The 20,728-nt window shown below is 39.9% G+C and overlaps 1 protein-coding gene across 7 annotated transcripts in view; it reads right to left on the reverse strand.

Annotated features, from left to right (window-relative positions):
• Positions 1–422: 422 nt before the first annotated feature.
• The window catches only part of Sorcs1 (sortilin related VPS10 domain containing receptor 1), a 497,667-nt gene continuing 477,361 nt past the window's right edge, over positions 423–20,728 (reverse strand). The window contains exons 25-27 of one of the 7 annotated variants that reach the window (XM_075974356.1): positions 10,460–10,565; positions 10,185–10,345; positions 1,031–1,263 (exon numbers count right to left, since the gene is read on the reverse strand). In XM_075974356.1, coding sequence (XP_075830471.1) covers positions 1,163–1,263; positions 10,185–10,345; positions 10,460–10,565 — 368 coding nt within the window. In that variant the 3' untranslated portion in view covers positions 1,031–1,162. Of the gene's footprint in view, positions 1,264–5,225; positions 8,835–10,184; positions 10,346–10,459; positions 10,566–20,728 lie in introns of those variants that run through there. The other 6 variants (XM_075974362.1, XM_075974363.1, XM_075974358.1 and 3 more) reach the window with 6 other exon arrangements.

The raw sequence follows: 20,728 nt of genomic DNA on the forward strand, positions 1-20,728 counted from the left end.
GACAGTCTTCAAAATGTATTGGTTTGGGATGGACAAAACAGTGCAAACAATAGGTCTAGGTCATCATAGCACACCTTCCTGTGGGGTTATGACCCATAACGGATCACTGTCCCTTCTTTTCATAGATAACACGAGTTAACTTTTACATATGTGTGAACATACATAAATAATGTATAAGTGTGCACTTATATCTGCCAACATGCTATAAAATTTTCTTTAATCTAGTTATCATACCTTTATGCTATAAAATTTGTTATCTAGATCATATATAAATATGTATGTGTGTGTGTGCACATGGGAAGTAAGATTATACATTTTAAGTATTTTGAACCTTGGAAAGTTTATTGGAGTTGGTGAGGAAACAAATGATTGTAAAAAATAATGACACATGTGTAAGAAAATGTCAATGTGAAACTCATTGCTTTCCATGATAACCTAAAAATTTAATTAAAATGAACAAAATATATTCAGAAAGTTCATGGATTACAGATACAAAAACAGCATAGTAATATTCTCATCTCATTATGAATTTCAAGTGATAAAAATGACATTCAGAGTTGTTTAATTTTTAGTTCTTAAAGAGAATAATTACATACTTCAATAATTGTGATGCTCCTAGGAACTTTATATACAGCTTACAATGATATTATTACTAAATAGGCATATAGAGTTCCTTATAATAATGTCTTTCATACCTGATTTAAAGTACATTTAGTCCAAGTGTATGCAAACTGACTACATGTTCATTTCAAAGACAAAGGGAATGAATTAAACCATCCATGGTCTTAGAAATTAGAAATAACAAGGGGTAATATACGTTTTTAGATTTTTATTCAGTCTTACTTATTTACATGTGTGTACATATTCACATTTTGTGGCAGGTACTGGTGACTGAATCCAGGGCACTGCGTGTTAGGCAAGTAGACCTCTATCACTGAGGTCCTCGCCCCGTGGTTTCTGTACAAACTATTATTTCATCCTGAAACATTTTAAATTCTGCTGTTTACATCTCACAAAATTTCTTATGCCTCTACTTAGGAAAAATAATTCTATTTTTATTTTATGTGTATGGGTGTTTTGCCTGGATGTATATCTGTGCACCACGTGTGTTCCTGGTGCCTGTGGAGGTCAGAAGAGGATGCCGGATCTCTTGGAACTGGAGTTACGGATGCTTGTGAGCCACCTTGTTGGTGCTGAGAACTGAACCCGGATCCTCTGCAAGAGCAGCCAATGTTCTTAACTGCTGAGCCATCTCTCCAGCCTCTAGAAAAATAATTTTAATGGAAATCATCTATGTTAAATACAGTTCTGTCATGATGCCTTTAATTAGTTTTATGCACTCATTTAGTCTTTTATTCTATACCTAAAAGCTGTTGTTAACATTATTTAAAGCTTTTAAGCAGGTACATACAGAGTCACATATCTAAATACATTAGTGTTGTTCATGACATGTTTTTATATCTGGAAGTGTGTGCCTACCTTTAAAACCCTTCACTTGTCTTGTCACAGAGAACCTCAAATGCTGGCTTCACATAACCCTCAGTAATGCTGCTCTAATCATAGTTTAGCATTCCTGGGAACAGAGTCAGGTTGTCAAATGTGTATTGCTGTGAAATCTGTAAACTGGGTGTTGCTTCCGAGTGCTGGGAAGTGGTTATGATGCCATGCTTATCTAGGGGCCTCAGACTGAAATGATGATAGCTATGAGGGTTGTCTTATTGTTTTATCTTTCCCCTTTCCTTCCAGAAAGGACCTCTTCTTTCAACTACTATATTCAGATACTTCCTCTTTGTTTTGCTTTTGGGATGGCATCTTTAAGTAGCTAAGGCAAGTGGTGATCCTCCTGCCTCAGCACGAAAGCCAGTTCAAATTACTTTCAAACTATCAACTGCACTATTCTATGGTGTTATTTTGTGTAAAATGAAACAAACAAAAAAATCAATCTGCCCTCCCATTTTAGTGTGGTTGATACCTATTAATTATGATTTTCATCTGTTTTGAGCTTCCAGGCATGAGGTATGTGAAGGTGCTTGCCGTGCTTTCCTTGTGATGCTCTCTGAGTTGGGGGACTTTTATTGTGCTGTGTTGCAAAGTGTGGCGATTCTTCTTTTTTTAAATGCACTTGCTTCTTGATCACGAGAAGTCTATTTTCCCATAAGCATTCCTAATTGGATTTGTTTTCTGGTTGATGCAATCCCAAGGTTAACTTTGAAAACAGGCAATGCACTTTGTCTCCAAACAGATTGTCTAGTTTCCAGCCTTTCAGATCCAAGAGAAACATTCCCTGGACATCTAGACATTGTTTCTGGTGAAGACAAACTACCCTCTTCCTTATTCCTGTCCCTATCACTCCAATTCCTATGATGTTTTATTTTTACACTTCAGTGTCTTGAAACTATCGTTTATGTAAAATAGCAGTATATGTTATAGTGAATTATACAGTTCTTTAGTATCCCATTAGCATGCATATTTTATGAAGGCAGTTATAAAATATCTGCCTTATTGGCAATTGTGTTATCATTGTCTATAACTATGTTTGCACATACAGATCAATTCATATATATTGAATTTATATATATAATAGATTCCTCTCCGTGTATGTCACATTTATAATAGCCATTTTCCTGCAATTGTTTTACCTGGAATCATTTTTTGATTCTCTTATTATGAAAGCAACATCCAAATATGCATTTTTCTTTAAATATTCCTTTTTCTTTCTCAATCAATTAATTGTATGTGTGTGTGTGTGTCTGTGTGTGTGTGCGCGCGCAAGTACATGCACACCAGGATGAACATATAGAGGTAAGAGGACCACTCTTGGGAGTCAGTTCACGTCTGCCACCTTGTGGGATCTGGATTGAGTAGTTCAGGTCATTTTTAGACTATGCACAAACATCTCTACCTTCTAAAGTTACCTTGCCAGTCCCAAACATGATTTTTTTTCAAACACTATTTCTATTATTTCCATAGAAAAGAAGCAGAGAAATTATTGATGATTCAGAAACCAAAATTAGGACTTTGATTTTTATCCCACTTTCTAGCTAGTATTTTTCCTTCCTTTTTTTTAAACAGCAATTATTTTCCTTAAATTAATGTCTAAGAATAGCTCTTTGAACACAGCAGTTTGAGCACTAGCAGGGAGGAAGGGCAGGGAGGTGTTGATTCTTGACAAATAGCAATTGGACATGTAATTAGAGGTGCTGGCCGTGTTAGTTTTGCCCCGTGAAGCCACCTCAGAGATCAGTGCTAAATAAAATGGACTTACTGACAATGCTAAGCTAAAAGTCAGGGTTTGAGTTTCATCAAGCATCTATCTAGTGCCCCCTAATGGCAATGTCCAGTGGTCGATAATGAAGGAATGTAAAGAATAAGCTAAAATATAGATTCTTGCCTAAATGAGCATAGGATTTGGGAAGAAAAGTATAACAGGCCACTGAAGGGGTTAAATCAGCTCCCTTTAGAGGGCGGGGTTTGCCTCAGGCGAATGCCTGCCAATAAAGAGTGCGCAGAGAGGCGGCTCTTCCCTTTTGTTCCTAGCTACCTGTGCTACGCTGGAACTTTGGTTCAGTAAGTTTAACAATAAACTGGTAAATATTCTTTGATATCTGCATTGCCTTTATTCTGTGCGGGTCCAGGCCACACTCACTTAAACACTACATCAACCATCTAAACATGTACACGTGACAAACAAGTCAGAGAAGGGCATATCCATTTAACCTGTGTGTGGGACAGGAGAGCTCTCTCCATTTGATCTCGGTTGTTCCCCTTAGTCTGCTCTTTCAAACTCACCCTCACACTTCCTTTTCTACTCTCTGTCTCATTAATTGGCATCTCATAGACTCTGGTGCCCACAACGGCAGCATCACTGGCCTGGGTTGTGCCTTCTCCATGGCTTGAGTTCTGGCCAGATGTACATGCTGTGTCCTCAGCTTCAGTTAGTTGTCCCAGCCCAAGAACTCTGGAAATACCTGTGTCCCGCCAGCTTTGCAAAATTCCAGGCTTCCTCTTGAGGCTTATGTGCTCTTTGTTGGCAAATTGGCTCTTTTGTTATTTAAGCAACTAATCTCATGTTTAATCACTTCTGTGTGAATTACCTAGGGACATTGTTTTTTGACCCCACCTGACTGACACAAGAGATAGCCCGCTCTGTTAAGACAGAACAGCATACTTTCTGGCCTGGAAAAGATCGAAGGATCAGAGTACTTAATTTGTGAAGTTAAAGGCAGGCTAAAAAACAGTCAGGATTCTCATTCTGAAACTGGATTAATTAGCAGTGACATTCTAACCCCAATAGACCTTTGGGAAGGCAAAGGGTGGTTTAGTAGACCCAATATGAGGAACAACATATGTCCAATGAAATTTCAATTATGTGGGCAAGTCACATGAATGAAAATATTTGTATCTATTCCACATTTTTATTTCCACTAATTGCAAACCACCTAAAGCCCTCTTTTGGAAATGACTCCCTCCAAAGAATGACAAAACTAGAAGGGGGCATCCTTCTCCTCCTGTATGCAGAAAGACACTGCAGTTTGTGTTTGTGGGAGCAAATTTGCTCAAGGTCACACAGCTGCACAGCCAGATGCAGAAGCTCCTTCTCCAGTTCGCAGTGCAAAGTTCTTTCTGTCTACTGAAGGACCCCTGAACATGACCCAAGTTCCATTTCATTGCATTCAGGTTTTGTCCTTCTGTAACCATAGATTTTTCTTAAAAAATAGTTTTGCTGCCGGGCGGTGGTGGCGCACGCCTTTAATCCCAGCACTTGGGAGGCTGAGGCAGGCAGATCTCTGTGAGTTCAAGGCCACCCTCGTCTAGAAGAGCTAGTTCCAGGACAGGAACCAAAAAAAGCTACGGAGAAACCCTGTCTCGAAAATAAAAAAAAAAACAAAAACAAAAAAAAATAGTTTTGCTCCTTATTAATAGCATACACATTTGAACTAATAGCCATAGACATATTGCTCATTCCAAAATAACCACTCTGGAGTAATCTTTAAATGCAACATTGTACTTGAATAAAGTAACAGACATTGTACAGTCAACTGGGATGGAAAATAGAGTTCAGGGAACAGAGCACATTGTGAGTTAAAAACTCAAGGGTACACAGTTAAAGATGTACTCACACAATTAGCATTTATGAAGTCTTATAACTACATCATTTTTATATTAAAATATCTAGACCATGTTTTGACAGTAAATAAACACATTGAGGTCAAGACTTTAGAGACATTATCTGTTTAATAAATATGATTGTAAAAGCAATAAACAAGAGCAATTATACATTACACTACATAGTATTTAACAAAAAATACATCAAAAAGTCATTTAAAATTAGAAGTAGTTCCAATACTATAAGAAAACTTTCATTTTATTTTTAAATTGGCTTCCTATAAAAATAAGTTGGCAAATGAGGGGTTTCAGTGTCTAGTTGGAATCCTGGGAAACACAGAACAGCTGCCAAGCAGCCCATTGCTTTCAATGTTGCTGTTTGGAACTTCTGGAAAAGAAAATCAAAGCAAGCCTCTGCAATTTGGACAGTGAATCCAATCAGGAATAAGGCAAAGGGGAAATGTTGGTGGGTAGTTCTGGGTACAGCGTGCAGTTTGCCCTCTGGGCTTTTAAGCAATGTTGCAGTATCCTTTTTTTTAGCTTGCCTGGAATCTTACTTTCTACACATTCCTTCCACACTCCTTTGGCCTTGAGTTCACCAGACTCCTCATTGTACTTGCAGCTGCTATTAGTGAGAGATAGGCACTTGGGTCCCTCCCACTTGTAGGTTCTCAATGTTACTTTCTCCTTGGGATTTTACAGCAAGACCTGGTATGGAGGTTCTCAAACTTGAGTGTGTATCATAATCACCTGAATGGCTTCTTGAAACAGATTGTTGGGGGCACCTGACCCATAAGTAGAAAACGACACTATCGACCCGTTAGAATTTCCAACATAGCAGAGTGTGTTTTAGCCTGGTTTGAGTCCGCATTTCAAACAAGTATAGGTGACAGTGATGCTGTCATCCTAAGCTTTACACTTTGAGAACCACGAGGCCAGGTTACAGGAACTGTGAGGTCTCCTTGCCTCACCAGTTACCTACAGGAGGGAGGGAACTTTGAGGAGAGGCACACAAGGACACTGGAGAGGCTGAATCTATCACTGGCCACTTAGGTCACTTTCCAGGACGCCAGGTGTCTCATGCCTGTCTCTATTTTAGATGAAAATTGACAGCCCCTTCTTCCTTGTGCCTCTTCATTTACTCACCTTCATTTCACCAGGAAATATGTTTCACAATACTATTCTAGGCAAGGCACTGTACTAAATCAAGAGTGGTCTCCATTTTTCAATAATAATTTTCTAGTTAGAATAATTTGAACTGCAACTCCGAGGATTCCCTGTGCTGGTTTGAATGAATATGATTTGGTTTTCAAATACTTTATCTTCCAGACTAAATATGGAAGACTCCAATTGAAGAGAATCAATGAAGACTTTTCCTATGAGATAGAAAACCTGGCAGGTTGAGGGCTGATTATGTTCCCGGGCATAATTTACTGCCCCAATCACATGGACATCTTCTACCATAAAGCTTTCTTCTTGAATCACCTCTGACAACAGTTTTTCTACTCTCCCCTTTCCTCGGCCATACATGTGCAGGGGTCATGTGATCACTGAACCTGTCACACAAGGGTAGAAATAATACTGATCACTGGGATACACCAGGGTCCTTGCCAATCCTCTGTTGTTGGCTTTGGGACACAGCCAAGAAAGAGGCTGGGTTCTAAAAGTGGTTTACTACAATGTCTTTCATCCTTACTTAAGAGCAGTCTCTGTCTAATGCAAAAAAATAAGGAGGCTTCAGTCATATGAAAGGATCTCCTTGGGGCACATGCTCTACTCCTTTCTGGGAGTCTTCTTTCGTGATTTCTCTTAGGAAACTGATTTTTTTCTTTTTTTAAAGGCCCTGAGGTTTGTGAACCTTACTTTTCTGTCAGCAGATATTCCTCTTTTTTATTGACTTATTTTTTCCTTATAAATAACATGGCAGTTGAAGATCAAAATTGCAAACATGAAATCAGTGAGATCATCTTAAACTGCCAAAGCCTCATCCAGACAAAAGAGAAGACTGGTTGATTTTTTTATCGTTTTTTTTTTCAATATTTTTATGTAGTAAGTCCATTAACCTACTTCTCCTTCTGGTTAAAAAATCAGCTTTATTTTATAAACATGGTTATTCTAGAGAGGAAATATCAGATAACAGCAACTATCATAGAACATAGTACCCTGCAATATAGTCACACATTCAAAACATTTCTCATGAGAATCTTCTAGATTCAGACCACATAAGATTTTTGTTAATGCACAGAAAACCATCACTGTTCAAATGTTTTACTTTCCAAAGTATATGGGCAGATTTGGGTTGCTTTGCGTGTATCAACTCTTTCACACACAAGTATATGTTTCCAGGTGGGAAAGACAGAGGTATTTGGCAAAAGAAGATTCTAGAGGAAGAGAAAAAGGGGAAATGTAACTGAAGCCAGCTGGGCAGGTTGCAGCAGCCTGGCCAGAGTGAGGGAAGCTGGCATGCGTGCGAGTGTAGAAGAATGATAGGATGAAGACCTGTGAGAGAAGGCGCCAGCGTTGGCATCGGCCAGGCCAGTGCTTGGAATTAACAGGTTTAATGTCCAAAATCTAGCAACACATATGAAGAGAAAACATGAGAGCTGTCGAAAGATAATGGGGGATAAAAAAGGAAAAAATTGAGAGACATCAAGAGAAACATGTCCACACACAGCAAACAAACAGAATAACAAGTATGTACTGGAAAAAATTTCCCACTTTTTTTTGTCTTTTTTTTTTTTTCATTACTTGGGGCAAGGAGAAAAGCTGAGCAGGAAACAGAGGTCCATTTCTGATATGCTCTGGTTCCCAGCCTCCCTTCTGTTTCTATTGAACCTGCCTATATGGATATGGATCTTTATGAAGGATCTTTGTTCCTGCGGCCACAGAGAATGGAGAGAAATCAGCCTGAGGTCACCGATGACCAACAGAGCCTCTAACACTTAGAAAGGAAAAATACCAACAAGTAAAACAGAGAAGCAGCTCAGGGTTTCAAACTCCTGTGCGCGTCTTTGTGTGTTGTGAGAAGGCTGGAGATGGCTAATCCACCATCAGCCTGTAGGGCTAATATAGCTGTGAAATCTAGAGCCAAGAATATTTCCAAAAATACATGCAGATTTCCTTGGCCTATATATGTTATGAATTTTCTACAAACACGACCGATCAGAAAAAGAGAAGAGAAGGGGAGGGGAGTGTTTTCCATTAAAATAGAGCACCTGTAGACCGCCCCTCCGAACGTGTTCTCAAGGTATTGTCCACATGCACTGGCTTAAAGCTAAAAACCCTTGTTGTCTGTGTCTGAAGGATTTAAAAGTTCCGATGCAGTGAGTGTTTATTTGTTAGTTTAGATTTTGATTGTTTTTATTTTATTTTTGTTTGTTTTACTGGCGTCCTCCATTCAAACATTTACATAGGTAGGGATTTCTTTTGTGCTTTGATTCTCAGCAACTATGGAAATACTTCCTGGCAAAATAGGAAACAACAACAGAAGAAAAAAAAAAACATAAAGTTAGTGGTCAGGAAGGGTGATGTACTTGACAAGAGCGCAATTCTTTCTGATCAGCAGGTCTCCTGTAGTCTTTGGGGGTTTTCCTTAGATTGCAAATTGTGCCCCAGCAGATCCCCGCTTTGGCGATGAAGGTGGAGTGGCTTGTCTTGATCTTTGCAATCGGAGAGATGAATCACCAGGTTGAGAAGAAGGGGAGGGAGGGGAGGGTAAAGCTACTCTCCTAAGAGAAAACGTGTAACACTTAACTCATTTTTAATGACACTGGAAATAGAAAGGAATCAGAGACTGCAATGTGCACGAGAAGTGGCTAGCAAAGGAGGAACCGTCACTTTAATAAGCAGCTACTGTGATTCACACCACAGAAATGGAGACAGAGGACCAAACGACCCCCTAGATCATGCAGCATTTGGGATGCTTTGGAAGCAGACAGGCAGAGTAGGTGATGTTACACTGGACAGTCAGACAGAAAAGCTTTTGTACTTCTTAACCCAATGCTATTGTGTCTTTTTATTACGCTGTCTCCACCAAATGAAAGAAAATGAACTGTGAAAATTGGACACCAGATGTGGCTGCAATTGTTATTATTATCTCTGGCTAGTGCTATTCATTGCATTTAAACTTCCCCAATACAGCCACAGCCTTTCTCATATCCATTTAAACTCATTTGTTCCCAAGTAACAGATTAAAAATCTTGTCTCTGAAGGCATTCTAGGTGATCTGGCCTCATGACTTTAGTATGAAGAACTATCCTGTAATTTCCCCATCTTAGTCAGCCATAGACAGCGGGACCCAAGAAAGAAGAGGGATTGGCCATGACGGTTCCATGAATTTGTCTTAGTTCCTCAAAAACATCTTCTGTAATACACAGTAAGATTTACCAGCTGAGCTGTAGGCTTCCTCTAGCTAGGTGTCAGACTCCCGTGCTTTGGCCCCAGAGAGACAGAGCAGCATTGTCATCCAATGCCAAAGCTTGTAGTTATCACAGAGAAAGGCACCTCTCTAGCCTAATTTTCCAATTGGTCTTTTAACACCCCCAAATCCTAAGTATTCTACAAACTGCTCGCCCTTCCTTGTTCTCGGTTTTCATATGGGTGATATTTTCAAGGCAACATTGGACCAAAAACAGAACAAAATACCAAAATATCTTCCTAATTGTCAGGTTAGCCAATATTCTTTTGTTGGGTTCTTCTGGTATTTTAAAACAGTCTTGTCTTAGAGCTATCTTTAGTAGAGACTGCGGTTTTATACACAACTTGCTTACTGCCTGCCTTTCTCCCTACCTCCTCCAGCCACTGCAGCTTTTCCTCCTTCAATAGCAGTAGTGAAAGACTATATGCTCATTGCCAATATACTTTGAAGCTTGGAGTTTTAGAAACCCTTTTTTTTTAAAGAAGGGAAATTTAAAGGAGAGTAAAAAAGCTACAAAAGAGCAAGAAAGGGACATTTTAGCTGTTTCTCTCACAAGTGTTAGAACAGAAAAAGGGGTTATGTGAAGCCAAAAAGGGGTTAGAAGGTGGGTTAGTGTGGACTACTCAGCCTGGCAAGCTGATAACCACTGGGCATCATTTACCTAGGTGCTGCGATTCCACCTTCTCATCTACAAGCTGGCCAGGCCACCTGAGGTCAGGGTGAGGGACACTGGGCCTGCTTTCAGTGTGACTGACTGGACTGATCAGCTCCTGTTCTTTCTCATTTTGCATCTGGGCATAAACATTAATCCCCGGAATCTTCCTAAAACATTAATAGAAAGCATCACCGCTCTGTTCCAAAGGTGATTTATTGCTTCTGAACCTGTCAGAGAGAGGGAAGAGGTTGGGGGCAGGGGATGGATGGGGGAGCACGCACCTTTTAAACTTGTAGATGACGAATACAGCCAGACCCACAAACACGACCGAGAGCAACATCAGCATGGCAGATCCACTGTGGGTTGGAGTGAGGTCCACCAGGGGAGCTGGGGGAACATACACGGTACAAACATTAGCAGAGTCTTGAGAAGGTCCATATGGCTCACACACAATATTGGTAGGTCCTGGGAAACCATTGGGATATACAGGTCACTGGACCACAGCTATGCATGCATCTGAGTGTGCCCCCATCCTGAAAATGCTCCAACCTGTCTGTCTAAGCCCTACAGTGGATCAAGGGAAAACAGAAGAGGTCCTAGCTCTGTTCAACCAAACATCTACTCTCTAGACTTGGACAGTTTGCTTCATCTTAATTTGTCTAATGTAGCTAAAGAATAATAGCACATACCCGACTGGATGTCTTTGAGGACTGAGTTGTTATATCTACTAATCAATCTCTTTATAAGCATTTCCTGTCATTCTAGCATTGCTGCTGTCATTATAATTAATTAACGAACACGTGTTACTGATGAGTTTACATCCTGATAAAAAGCCACGGTAAGAACAAACTATCAAACATGGAACCTACTCCATATAGCTCAGTGAAGCCCATCTTCATTGTGCTCAGAGCCCCTACCTGAGCAAACACTTGGTTGGGTAAAATCATCTTAAAAAAAAAAAACAAAAAACCTTAGTCTGTAATAAAACATTCAATGTTTTATGTAATTTACTGAGTAGTATATTAAAAAGAGCAGCAGAAGGGTTCTATGGGTACATTTCCATGTTATTATAAGGTAGAAACATGGGAAGCTATTTTAAGTCAGAAATAGTCTGCATTTCTTTTTTTAATATTATTCTTTTGTATGGTTTATATGTATTATATGCAAATTTTACCAACTAAGCACAGTCAAAAGACAGTGAAACCATAAATAAGAGGGGTGTGTGTGTGTGTGTGTGTGTGTGAGAGAGAGAGAGAGAGAGAGAGAGAGAGAGAGAGAGAGAGAGAGAGAGAGAGAGAGAGGGAGAGAGAAATATGACTTAGTCATATCTCTACCTTGGCAGAAGCAAGACAAAGAACTGGAAAGCTATGGAGCATGCTAACATTTTATTTTGCACCCAGGAAACTCAGTGAATGCTTGGGAAGGTCAACACCCTGATTCTGGAGGAAAGGAATGTCATGTGATAGGCCCAATAATGTCTAAAATTTGTGGCAACCTACCCCAGGAACTCCAGCACTCCATATATGAACTTCCTCACAGACAAAGCTGAAATATCTCCACACTTGAGGTTCTGTCTCTGAGTTTTCTTTGTAAGGCACTTCTATGAAACATAGCTTTTCAACTCCAATGCTTATCCTCAAGGTCAAGCTTCTTGCACTTGTAAAGACTGTTTTCAATTAATGTTTACCATGTCAAGAACTGACAATTGGCAAATGTGGTACACCTCAAACCTGAAAACAATCTACCCGAAACTTGCGGAAGCATGGACCGTGACCTTTACCTTCCATCCATTTAAGCAAAGCCCAATGCCCAGAAATGCAGGTGACCTTTAAGCGCCCTTTCTATGACTTTTCTCTGTTGAGAGCCAAGAGGGTGATGCTCCGGTCATCTAAGCAGAAAAGTTCAGAAGCAAATGACTACAATATTAATGGTCTCAGGCAATAGCCATGATTGCATCGGCTCTGTCTGATTTTTGCAAGATTATATTTCAGCTACTATTAGAAAGCATATTTCATACGAGCATAAAGTTGGTGCAAAGTAAAAATCTAAGCTTTCTTCTCAGGAAATTGACTTAATTTATGCAGGAGGATCAGCTCTTAGCAGGCACTGAGTATAAGGAACCCATTTGTTCTGTCTCTGCTGTAAGTCTAGCAACTTTGTGCAATGAACGTCCTTGTGTGTGAGCTGATTAGGCGACCTCAGTGCAGTGGAACACTGGATCCAAGGTGCTTCATATTTAAACTAAGAAAATGAAGCTTTTGGTGCCATTAACAAAGCCCAGAAAGAGATCTGCGTGCATGCTGCTATCAGTAGAATATCACAGGAGCAAAGAACACATTCCATTGTTACAAATATTATCTTGACTATTTTTCACAGATGGAAGGCAAGGGCTATCGACCGCATGAAACAAACAAAAGCAGTTAGGTGTTCAGTGCTAAATGCCATACAGGACTTCAACTAGTTAGCAGAAGAAAGAAGACTTGTGTCTGAGCCATTCAAACACACACAAATACAATTCTATATGCCCCGCCTGATGTATAGGACCAGAAACTAGAAAGCACATTTTTCAGGAAACAGGTTAAGCCAAAGGTAATAGATAACATATAAAAAATTCACAAGTGACATGAGATAATATATTATGCTTTAAAAGGAGTCCTTAGGTTCCTAGATTCCTAGATTATACGCTTTTTTATATTTGTTTTTCAAGTCCAGGTTTCTCTATGTAGCTTTGGAGTCTATCTTGTAACTTCCTCTCTAGACCAGACTGGATCATCGACTTTTAAACTTTGGTGACACATACTTGTGTATGCAAAGGGATGGGTCATGGATAGACAGATAGGCAGACAGAAAGATTATGGTAGAACAACTGTCCTCTCCCAACCAATCTTGTTATCTTTGTATTTACACACAATTCCCTCAAGCTCAACCACTGCATTGTTTTGAAATAGCTCTGCTTCCCCTTCCCCGTCATTATTAGTTACAAAGTATTGTTATCATATGAAAGGAATGAGGATATAATGTAAAAGGTCTCTAATGTAAACCATTAATTTTCAGTGAACAAATGAAGTCCAGAGGAACCACAGACAATGAGGACAGTCAGACGCATTATGGAAGTTAAAATACTAATACTAATACCAATCAGAAGGCCCCTGTAGCACAAGCAGAATGGAAGTGAGGAACAGTTAAGAAAACCATAAAGATTACTTGAAGGGATAACATTTTAAGTTTTTTGTTGTTATTTTTTTTCTCTTGAAACAGGTTCTCTATAAAGCCTTGGCTATCCTAAAATTCATTATGCAGACCAGGCTGATGCTTAACTCACAGAGCTCTGCCTGCCTCTGATTACTTTCTGAGTCCAGGGATTGCAGGTGCACAGCACTATGCCTGGCACAAACTTTGAAATGCATGGAAAATAATAAGAAGAAATTACCTTAACTGTGTTCCTACACATGTGAAAGGGAACACACAGACACAATTGAACGTATCCTTGCTTCCATCTCCTATCTACTGCTTTCCTCTTTTCTGGGTTGAATTTTCCAACCTGACATCATTCACACTCAGATGATCATTCTTAATGAAGCAACATTAATACTTTTGGGAAATCATCACATTCTTTGGACACCATTAGTTTCCGCATGTGGGGATCTACAATGTACAATCCATTAGACATTCCAGGTCTGCATCTCTTAGCCATTTCTCATAGACAGGGGATCAGCACAGCCAACAGCAGTGGGGAGAGTGAGTGGTGCTGTCCTCAGTGTTCTGTGGCTGGCTTATGTTTGCTGATCTCTGCCTGCATATGAAGGGGGTCTATTATTGCTCCATTCAGCAGCAACAGCCACCTATCTTAATTTCCCCCATGTTTTAGGTGTGTTTGTATGCATTGCTAAGGAATGGAAACTGCTGATAAATGGATTTGGGCTTGTTGTGTGGAATTAGCATAAATTAATCCCTCTTCAGTTGCAGCTTCAGCCAGGTAGCTGTGAGGAAGAAAGGCGCCTAGAAGGCTTTTGCCATTACAAATGCACAGTGTACAACATGGATACAAGCATTGCTCCAGGTAATTGGACACCCCACACCTCTGCTCATACACCATTTCTAAAACCCTGTGAGGAAGTAGGCTATGCTTCGAATTATTGTATTCTATTCAAATGGGTCTGAGCTGATTATAGTAATAGAAATATTACCACTTCCATAAAAGGGTGACAGGCATATGGGAAATGCTAAATAAATAGTCCCAGCTGAGCATGTGCAAGTCAAATCAGAACTCCAGAGTTGGGTTCAGTATTTGTTTTTTTTTTAAATATCCTCAATCAAATCTTTATTAACAAAAAATAATACACAAAATAGACACCAGCGAGCAACTTTATGTTAACCTATGTTGAGGTAGGGACAGAACAATTTTGCATTACAGTTTTATGTGGGTACATGGGCATGGCATGTGTGTAAAGATCAAAGGGCCAGTTCCTCGGGTTCTGCTCACTGGCCTGGTACTTGCAGGTTTGTCTGGGCATCTGTCTGTCTGCCTCTCCAAGGCTGAGATTACAAGTACCACCCCTGTATCTGGCCAGCCTGCTTTCTTTCTCTCTTTGATGTAGGCCCTGGAGTTGGAACTCACATCCTCAGGCTTGCAAGGCAAGTCCTTCTCTGACCGAGTGAATTCCCCAAGCCTGCACCATACTGTTAGGCTCAGTCCGAATACGGACGTCATGTGCAGCCAGGTATCTGATAATTGACTCAGTTACTTTTCCTCTGCCATGTCTGAGATGCTGACTTGACACAGTATCTTAGAAGTCAGTTTGGGACACATTTGTTGAGTCAGTGTACCCAGATCACATTCTCATAATCGTACTGTGGCATTGTCTCTGCCATGGTTCTAGGCAAGAAAGGCTGGGATCACACCAGTATCAGTATGAATATGCCATGAGGCTAACCTTAAAGGTGTCTTTGAGAACTTTCAGCTTCAAGTTTTTCTGTTCTTCAAATTACATCGTGATGCCTGGTGGGTATGCAGATTAGATAACTAGATGTCTAAGAGCTTTTGTAACTTTTTTATTTATTTTATTGAGCTATGCATTTTTCTCTGCTAACCTCTCTTCCTCCCCCCTCCACTTCAACCCTCTCCCATGGTCCCCATGGTCTCAGTTTACTCAGAAGATCTTGCTTTTTGTACTTCCCATGTAGATTAGATCTCTTAGGGTCCTCAATGTTGTCTAGGTTCTCTAGGATTATGAATTGTAGGCTGATTTTCTTTTCTTTATGTCTAAAAGTCACTTATGAGTGAGTACATGTGATATTTGTCTTTCTGGGTCTGGGTTACCTCACTCAATATGATGTTTTCTAGAACCGTTCATCTGCCTGCGGGGTTCAGTATTTGATATACTCTCTGTAGAACCAGATTCTAGGCCTACCTTTCTGCGATAACTGAAATAGTGGAAGCTTCAATTCTTCTGAAAAATTCAAGTGACAACTGTAGGAGCTTGCAAGGGCAGAGAGTGGCTACGAAGGGACGGAGAAACGAAGGGGATGGGGATGCATGCTGTCAACCACATAAAGAATAACTAATAAAAAAAAGTCCAGAGAAAATAATCTTTGCTGTAGTAAAGCTGTGAAGGTCAGAGGAGATGGAACTGACTGTGGTGGCATCTGGCACTGCAGATACGGCCAACGCTGTGAGCTGTCATATTAATATCCCATATTGCTGAAGAGACATCCCTCAGAGAGAGTTCTGAAAGATGAAACATTTCTCACTTAGGTCAGTTTGGCCCCTGGCATCCCTCTACCTTGGGATTCTTGGCACACATCCGTGTATGAAAGGTATCCAGTCTTGCAAGAGGGAAACATGTTTAGCCACACCACAGCTTTCGCACACTCCTTCCACCACAGACCCTTTGGAAATTGAGGTCCTGTTCAGCAAGGGGCTATCTTGGCTTTTCTTCTCCAGGGCTACTGTGGTCAAGAAGCTGCAGAAGTACAGTCTATTTTGATTCTCAGTTTTTCCTTTCCGGCCTCTGAAGCAGACCTTTGGCTTTATGTTAAATACTTTAAATATAAGATCTGTGTAATCCAAACATTTGAAAGAATTTGTGTTTGGGGGCCTATTAGATACTTTATATATTGATAGAAAAAAAAGAAAAAAACACTTGACCAGTGCAACTTAATGATGGAACAGTTTGTTTTGGCTGCCTGTGCTAGGAAGTCTGCCACAGTGGAGCAGCCATGGTGACAAGAAAATAAGGCTGATGGTCACCTTGTGTCTGTGACCTGAAATGAGAGCAATGAATCCCAGTGCTCAAACATTTTAACCTTCCTATTCAGTCTGAAGTTCAAGCCTTCAGGATGCACTGCTAAGGTGAATCTTCACACTTCAGATAACCTTATCTGGACAATCCAGCAAAGACATGCCAGCTACTAACCTAACCTTACAGTCCACTATAGGCATGGCCAGAAGTTTGTTTTCTAGGTAGTTCTAGATCTTGCCAGATGGATGCTCAGCACAGAGGGATTATGGTGACATGGAAATGGCACAGAAGGGCAGAACAGCTCCCATTTGCAGTACACCCTAGTATGGATGATGGTGCTCCCCCTCAGTTCATATAGAATCCCAATCATGAGTCTCATAATACGTTTTCTAACTTTGATAGCTAACTGGGAAGCCTCATAGCGAGGCATCTCCAGCACCCTGAGTTCCCATATAAACTATTAAACCTCTGATCATTGTAAATTGTCATATTCCAAGAGAAGATAAAAAAAGAACTTATAAACCTAACCAATGCAAAGCTGCCATCTAATTTCTATCTGAAAGCTTTCTCTGGGAATGATACAGTAAACCAGTGTCTCTACTTCAACCAGTCAACTATTTTCTTTGTCCTGCATACTAATTCCCTGTGTGCTGAGAGGATTCCTGGCCAGGAGCAACTCAGTGATCTGCCGGAGCCCACAGATGTGGATTTGTTCCACCTTGATCAAAGGTCAGAGAGTGCAAGCCTATTCCTGCTCTTTCAAGGTATTGCCAGGAAGTTTGGCCCAGGGTGTGACCATTAACAGGATGTTCCAACCTAGGGTGTGGTGACTTGATGCCTTGGGTATTTGAAAAGATGAGCACGTTATTTGTTCCTTGCATTTTGGTAGAGAGGTCTTTTGCCTTCCCCCTCCTCTTTGAATTGGAGCATACAAAGTCTATGAGAAATAAATAGGAGCACATTTAGTATTCACAGGGTTGCCCTCCCAACTCTATCCCGTGTCTCTGTCTATTTCTATTGAATCTCATCTCTGTTTTTTCTGCCTAACATTTCTAATCTACATACCCCTACCCTGGAACATACGAAATCATGGAGGCTGAAGCCTGACCGATGTCAACCCAATGTGGAACTGTGACAAATGGCTCTCAATATGGGGTTCACGACAGTGATCTTGCTTCCATATTCTGAGTGCTGGGATTACTGGTTTATGTCACCCAACCTGGTTTACATGCTGAGATTAAGTCCAGACATGGCCCTGTGCAGGCCAGGAAATCACTTGGCTATCTGAAGGGCAGACTGCCTTCTTAAAAGAACTGATCACAAATCTATTGCAAACTGAGATGATATTTCATCTTTGGTAAGAGTGTATGTATGTATGTGTATATATTATTCATATATATGTATGTATTTGAAGGTGTTACAGTCATTTAATCACATTGGAGGGAAAGATATTTATATCTCTTAGCACCTGTTATTATTTATTATAGTACCACAATAATTTCATGTCTGTTAAAAGTTACTCTGATACAATGTGATTATTTAAAGATAAAATATATTTAATTTTAGGAAAAACAGAAGGAAATTAAAAATCATGGCTTTACTCATAAATGACTTACTTGTAAATAATAACTGGGTGACCAGAGAGTAAAGAGGCGAATAAATTTATTGACTGTGAAGAACTTCACTAGCGCTGATTTCGCCTCTAAATGGAAAATGTTATTGCAACAATTTATTTCACTTCACAGTTGAGTGCTCCACAGCAACTATTTGGCATCTGCATCGATTATACTTTGGCTTCAATTACATTGTCGTTTCGACAAGATCCCACCTGGGGCTTCTGCTACCTCACATGGAAAGCATCTTCACCAAGATGAAGCTCGGGAGCAGAATTCAGTTAGTGTCATGATGAGCCCGAAAGCTGTGCTTTCGTCCCCACCCCCGCCTTTCACTTTTAACCCATCCAGTGTTAGTGACTGAGGTCTGGAAATATCAATCCTTTGATGTGCCTCTGATATCTTTTTATTGTACCTGCAAAAGAAGTTAAATCACTTGGCAACAGCACAGAGGCCAAGATAACAGTTTTATTACAAAACCCACACATGCCCTTGACAAAGGACAATTTTCCTAAATGTAGCTTCTTGAAAAAAGCATTAATGGATAAGAAAAGATACGAACAATATTCTCAGTGTGTATGTTTTATGCTTTTATTCAATATACGCTTTGAGACTCTTCCTTTGCAAAAATGTTAGCTTTTTACCATTTTAATTTTAATCAACTGTGCTCTAAACTGTAGGAGACCAAGGACCTACAGGAAAAATAAGAGCAAAACCTTGCATCTCTGAAATATAGGTGGAAATAGTGAAAGGTGGATGTAGCATTTTTCTGCTTATATTAGCACATGAATTGCACGTAGATAGTATCATTTGCTTAACTCTCTTAAAGCTCCCAGCAATCCAATTCCCTTTGCCACTGAGATTCTAGATCACATCTTAATCATTTTCCAATGGCTTCCCAGCCACACCTCTTGGCTGTCCTTAGCCACTTATCTTGATTATGGATAAACTCTATCCTGTATTTGGAGGTATGTTTCACCTATTACCTACTTTCTTTCACTGTTATCTGCCCATTCTGACTATTAGGGCTGCCTCTACCTATGCCAGGGAATTAGATTTTAATGTTTATTACTATATTAGTGTCACAAGCCCCTCTCTGTTTTAGTGAATGCCCAGAGCTGCAAATCAGACGTAATGCTGGAGAAGAGTGTCCTGTACCGTCCCTCATTGCAGAAGGATTTTTGCTCATGGAATGATTTCTACAGTGTGCTGGAGACTTCCAAGAGGACTGGGTCTATAAGCATGATTTGGAGATATTGATCCAAAAGTAAGATCTTGATTAGCAGTCTCTTGGGTCCCCCATATGACTTCTCACTCTATACAATGAATCCCGCTATTCTCTATTTTATGGTATTTTTTTAGTTTAAGTTCAATGGATCAGGTTGGGGATCAGGTGATTTAGAGCAAAGAGCTCCTTCCTTGGCTTGGAGATCAGTTTTCCACCCATGAAAGATGGTTTTATTTGCCCAAAAGTTCTGAATAACCAGTCAACTTCAGCTCCTCTAGGGGATCCATTATTTAAATTTCAGTTTATTTACACAATAAACTAATCTGGTGAAATATGAATAATTCTAAATTGTTTATTCATTGTTGTAATATAAGCGGCGGGCCGCTTCCCGCCACCTGGCTAGCTTTACCCAAAATAATTACTTGGAAACTGTATTCTTTTAAACATTGGCTGGCCCATTAGTTCCAGCCTCTCATTGGCTAGCTCTTACATATCGATATAACCCATTTTTAATATCCCTGTAACACCACGAGGTGTCCTACCAGGGAAGATCTTAACCTGCATCTGTATCTGGTAGGAGAATCATGGCGACTCCTCTACTCAGCTTCTTTCTCCCAGCATTCTGTTCTGTTTACTCTGCCTACCTAATTTTATGTCCTATTAAAGGGCCAAGGCAGTCTCTTTATTTAACCAATGAAATTAACACAAAACAGAGGACTCTCCCCCATCAATTCATATTTAGTATTTGTGATTGTGTTCTCAAATGGAATATGCCAGAATATCCCCTTAGTCTCTTTGTCTTATTGCCTATCCTTATGAGTATTTGTGGTTCAGCTCTATCCAGAGTAGAAGGAATAAGGGTCTTACTATATCTCATATCCTCCTCAGGAGCCATAAATTGAAAGGCATTATTGTCAAATGAGGCATAGAAGATAGAAGGGTTGGAGGAAGAAAATGATAAATCTGAAAGAGATACTGTTCCTGAGTTCATTCCAAGTTAGCAATGAAAACAAGCAAACAAAAAATGTCCTTAACAGACTTTTAGTTAATGGTTCAGGCTTATTCTTTAATAGTAACCAATTGAAATCAAATGGTTGGCATCAGACTTTGGACCTTTGTAAGTAGCCAGCAAACACTCCTTACACTGAAATCCTGACTCTAAAGTATACGATACAGAGCACTAAGCAAGGGGCAATAAGTTATACTTTATTCAATAACAGACTCTTACCTCCCTTGCCCTCCTTTTTCACTTCTCTTTTCCTGAGACACAGAACTCCAAGGAACATGGGCATTATTTTCCTTATAACTGTTCTTTCTCATTGTACAAATAAGTGCATTATCACTTCCACAATATAGAATAAAAATAGAGAAATATGGGTTTTCTTTAGTTGCCTTTTGGATAAAATAGCCAGGTGTTCACTAAAGTGGTCATAGAGATTGGTTGTAGATATATATGTATATTTCTAC

Source organism: Microtus pennsylvanicus, chromosome 5 (assembly GCF_037038515.1).
Source record: "Microtus pennsylvanicus isolate mMicPen1 chromosome 5, mMicPen1.hap1, whole genome shotgun sequence".
NCBI lineage: Eukaryota > Metazoa > Chordata > Mammalia > Rodentia > Cricetidae > Microtus > Microtus pennsylvanicus.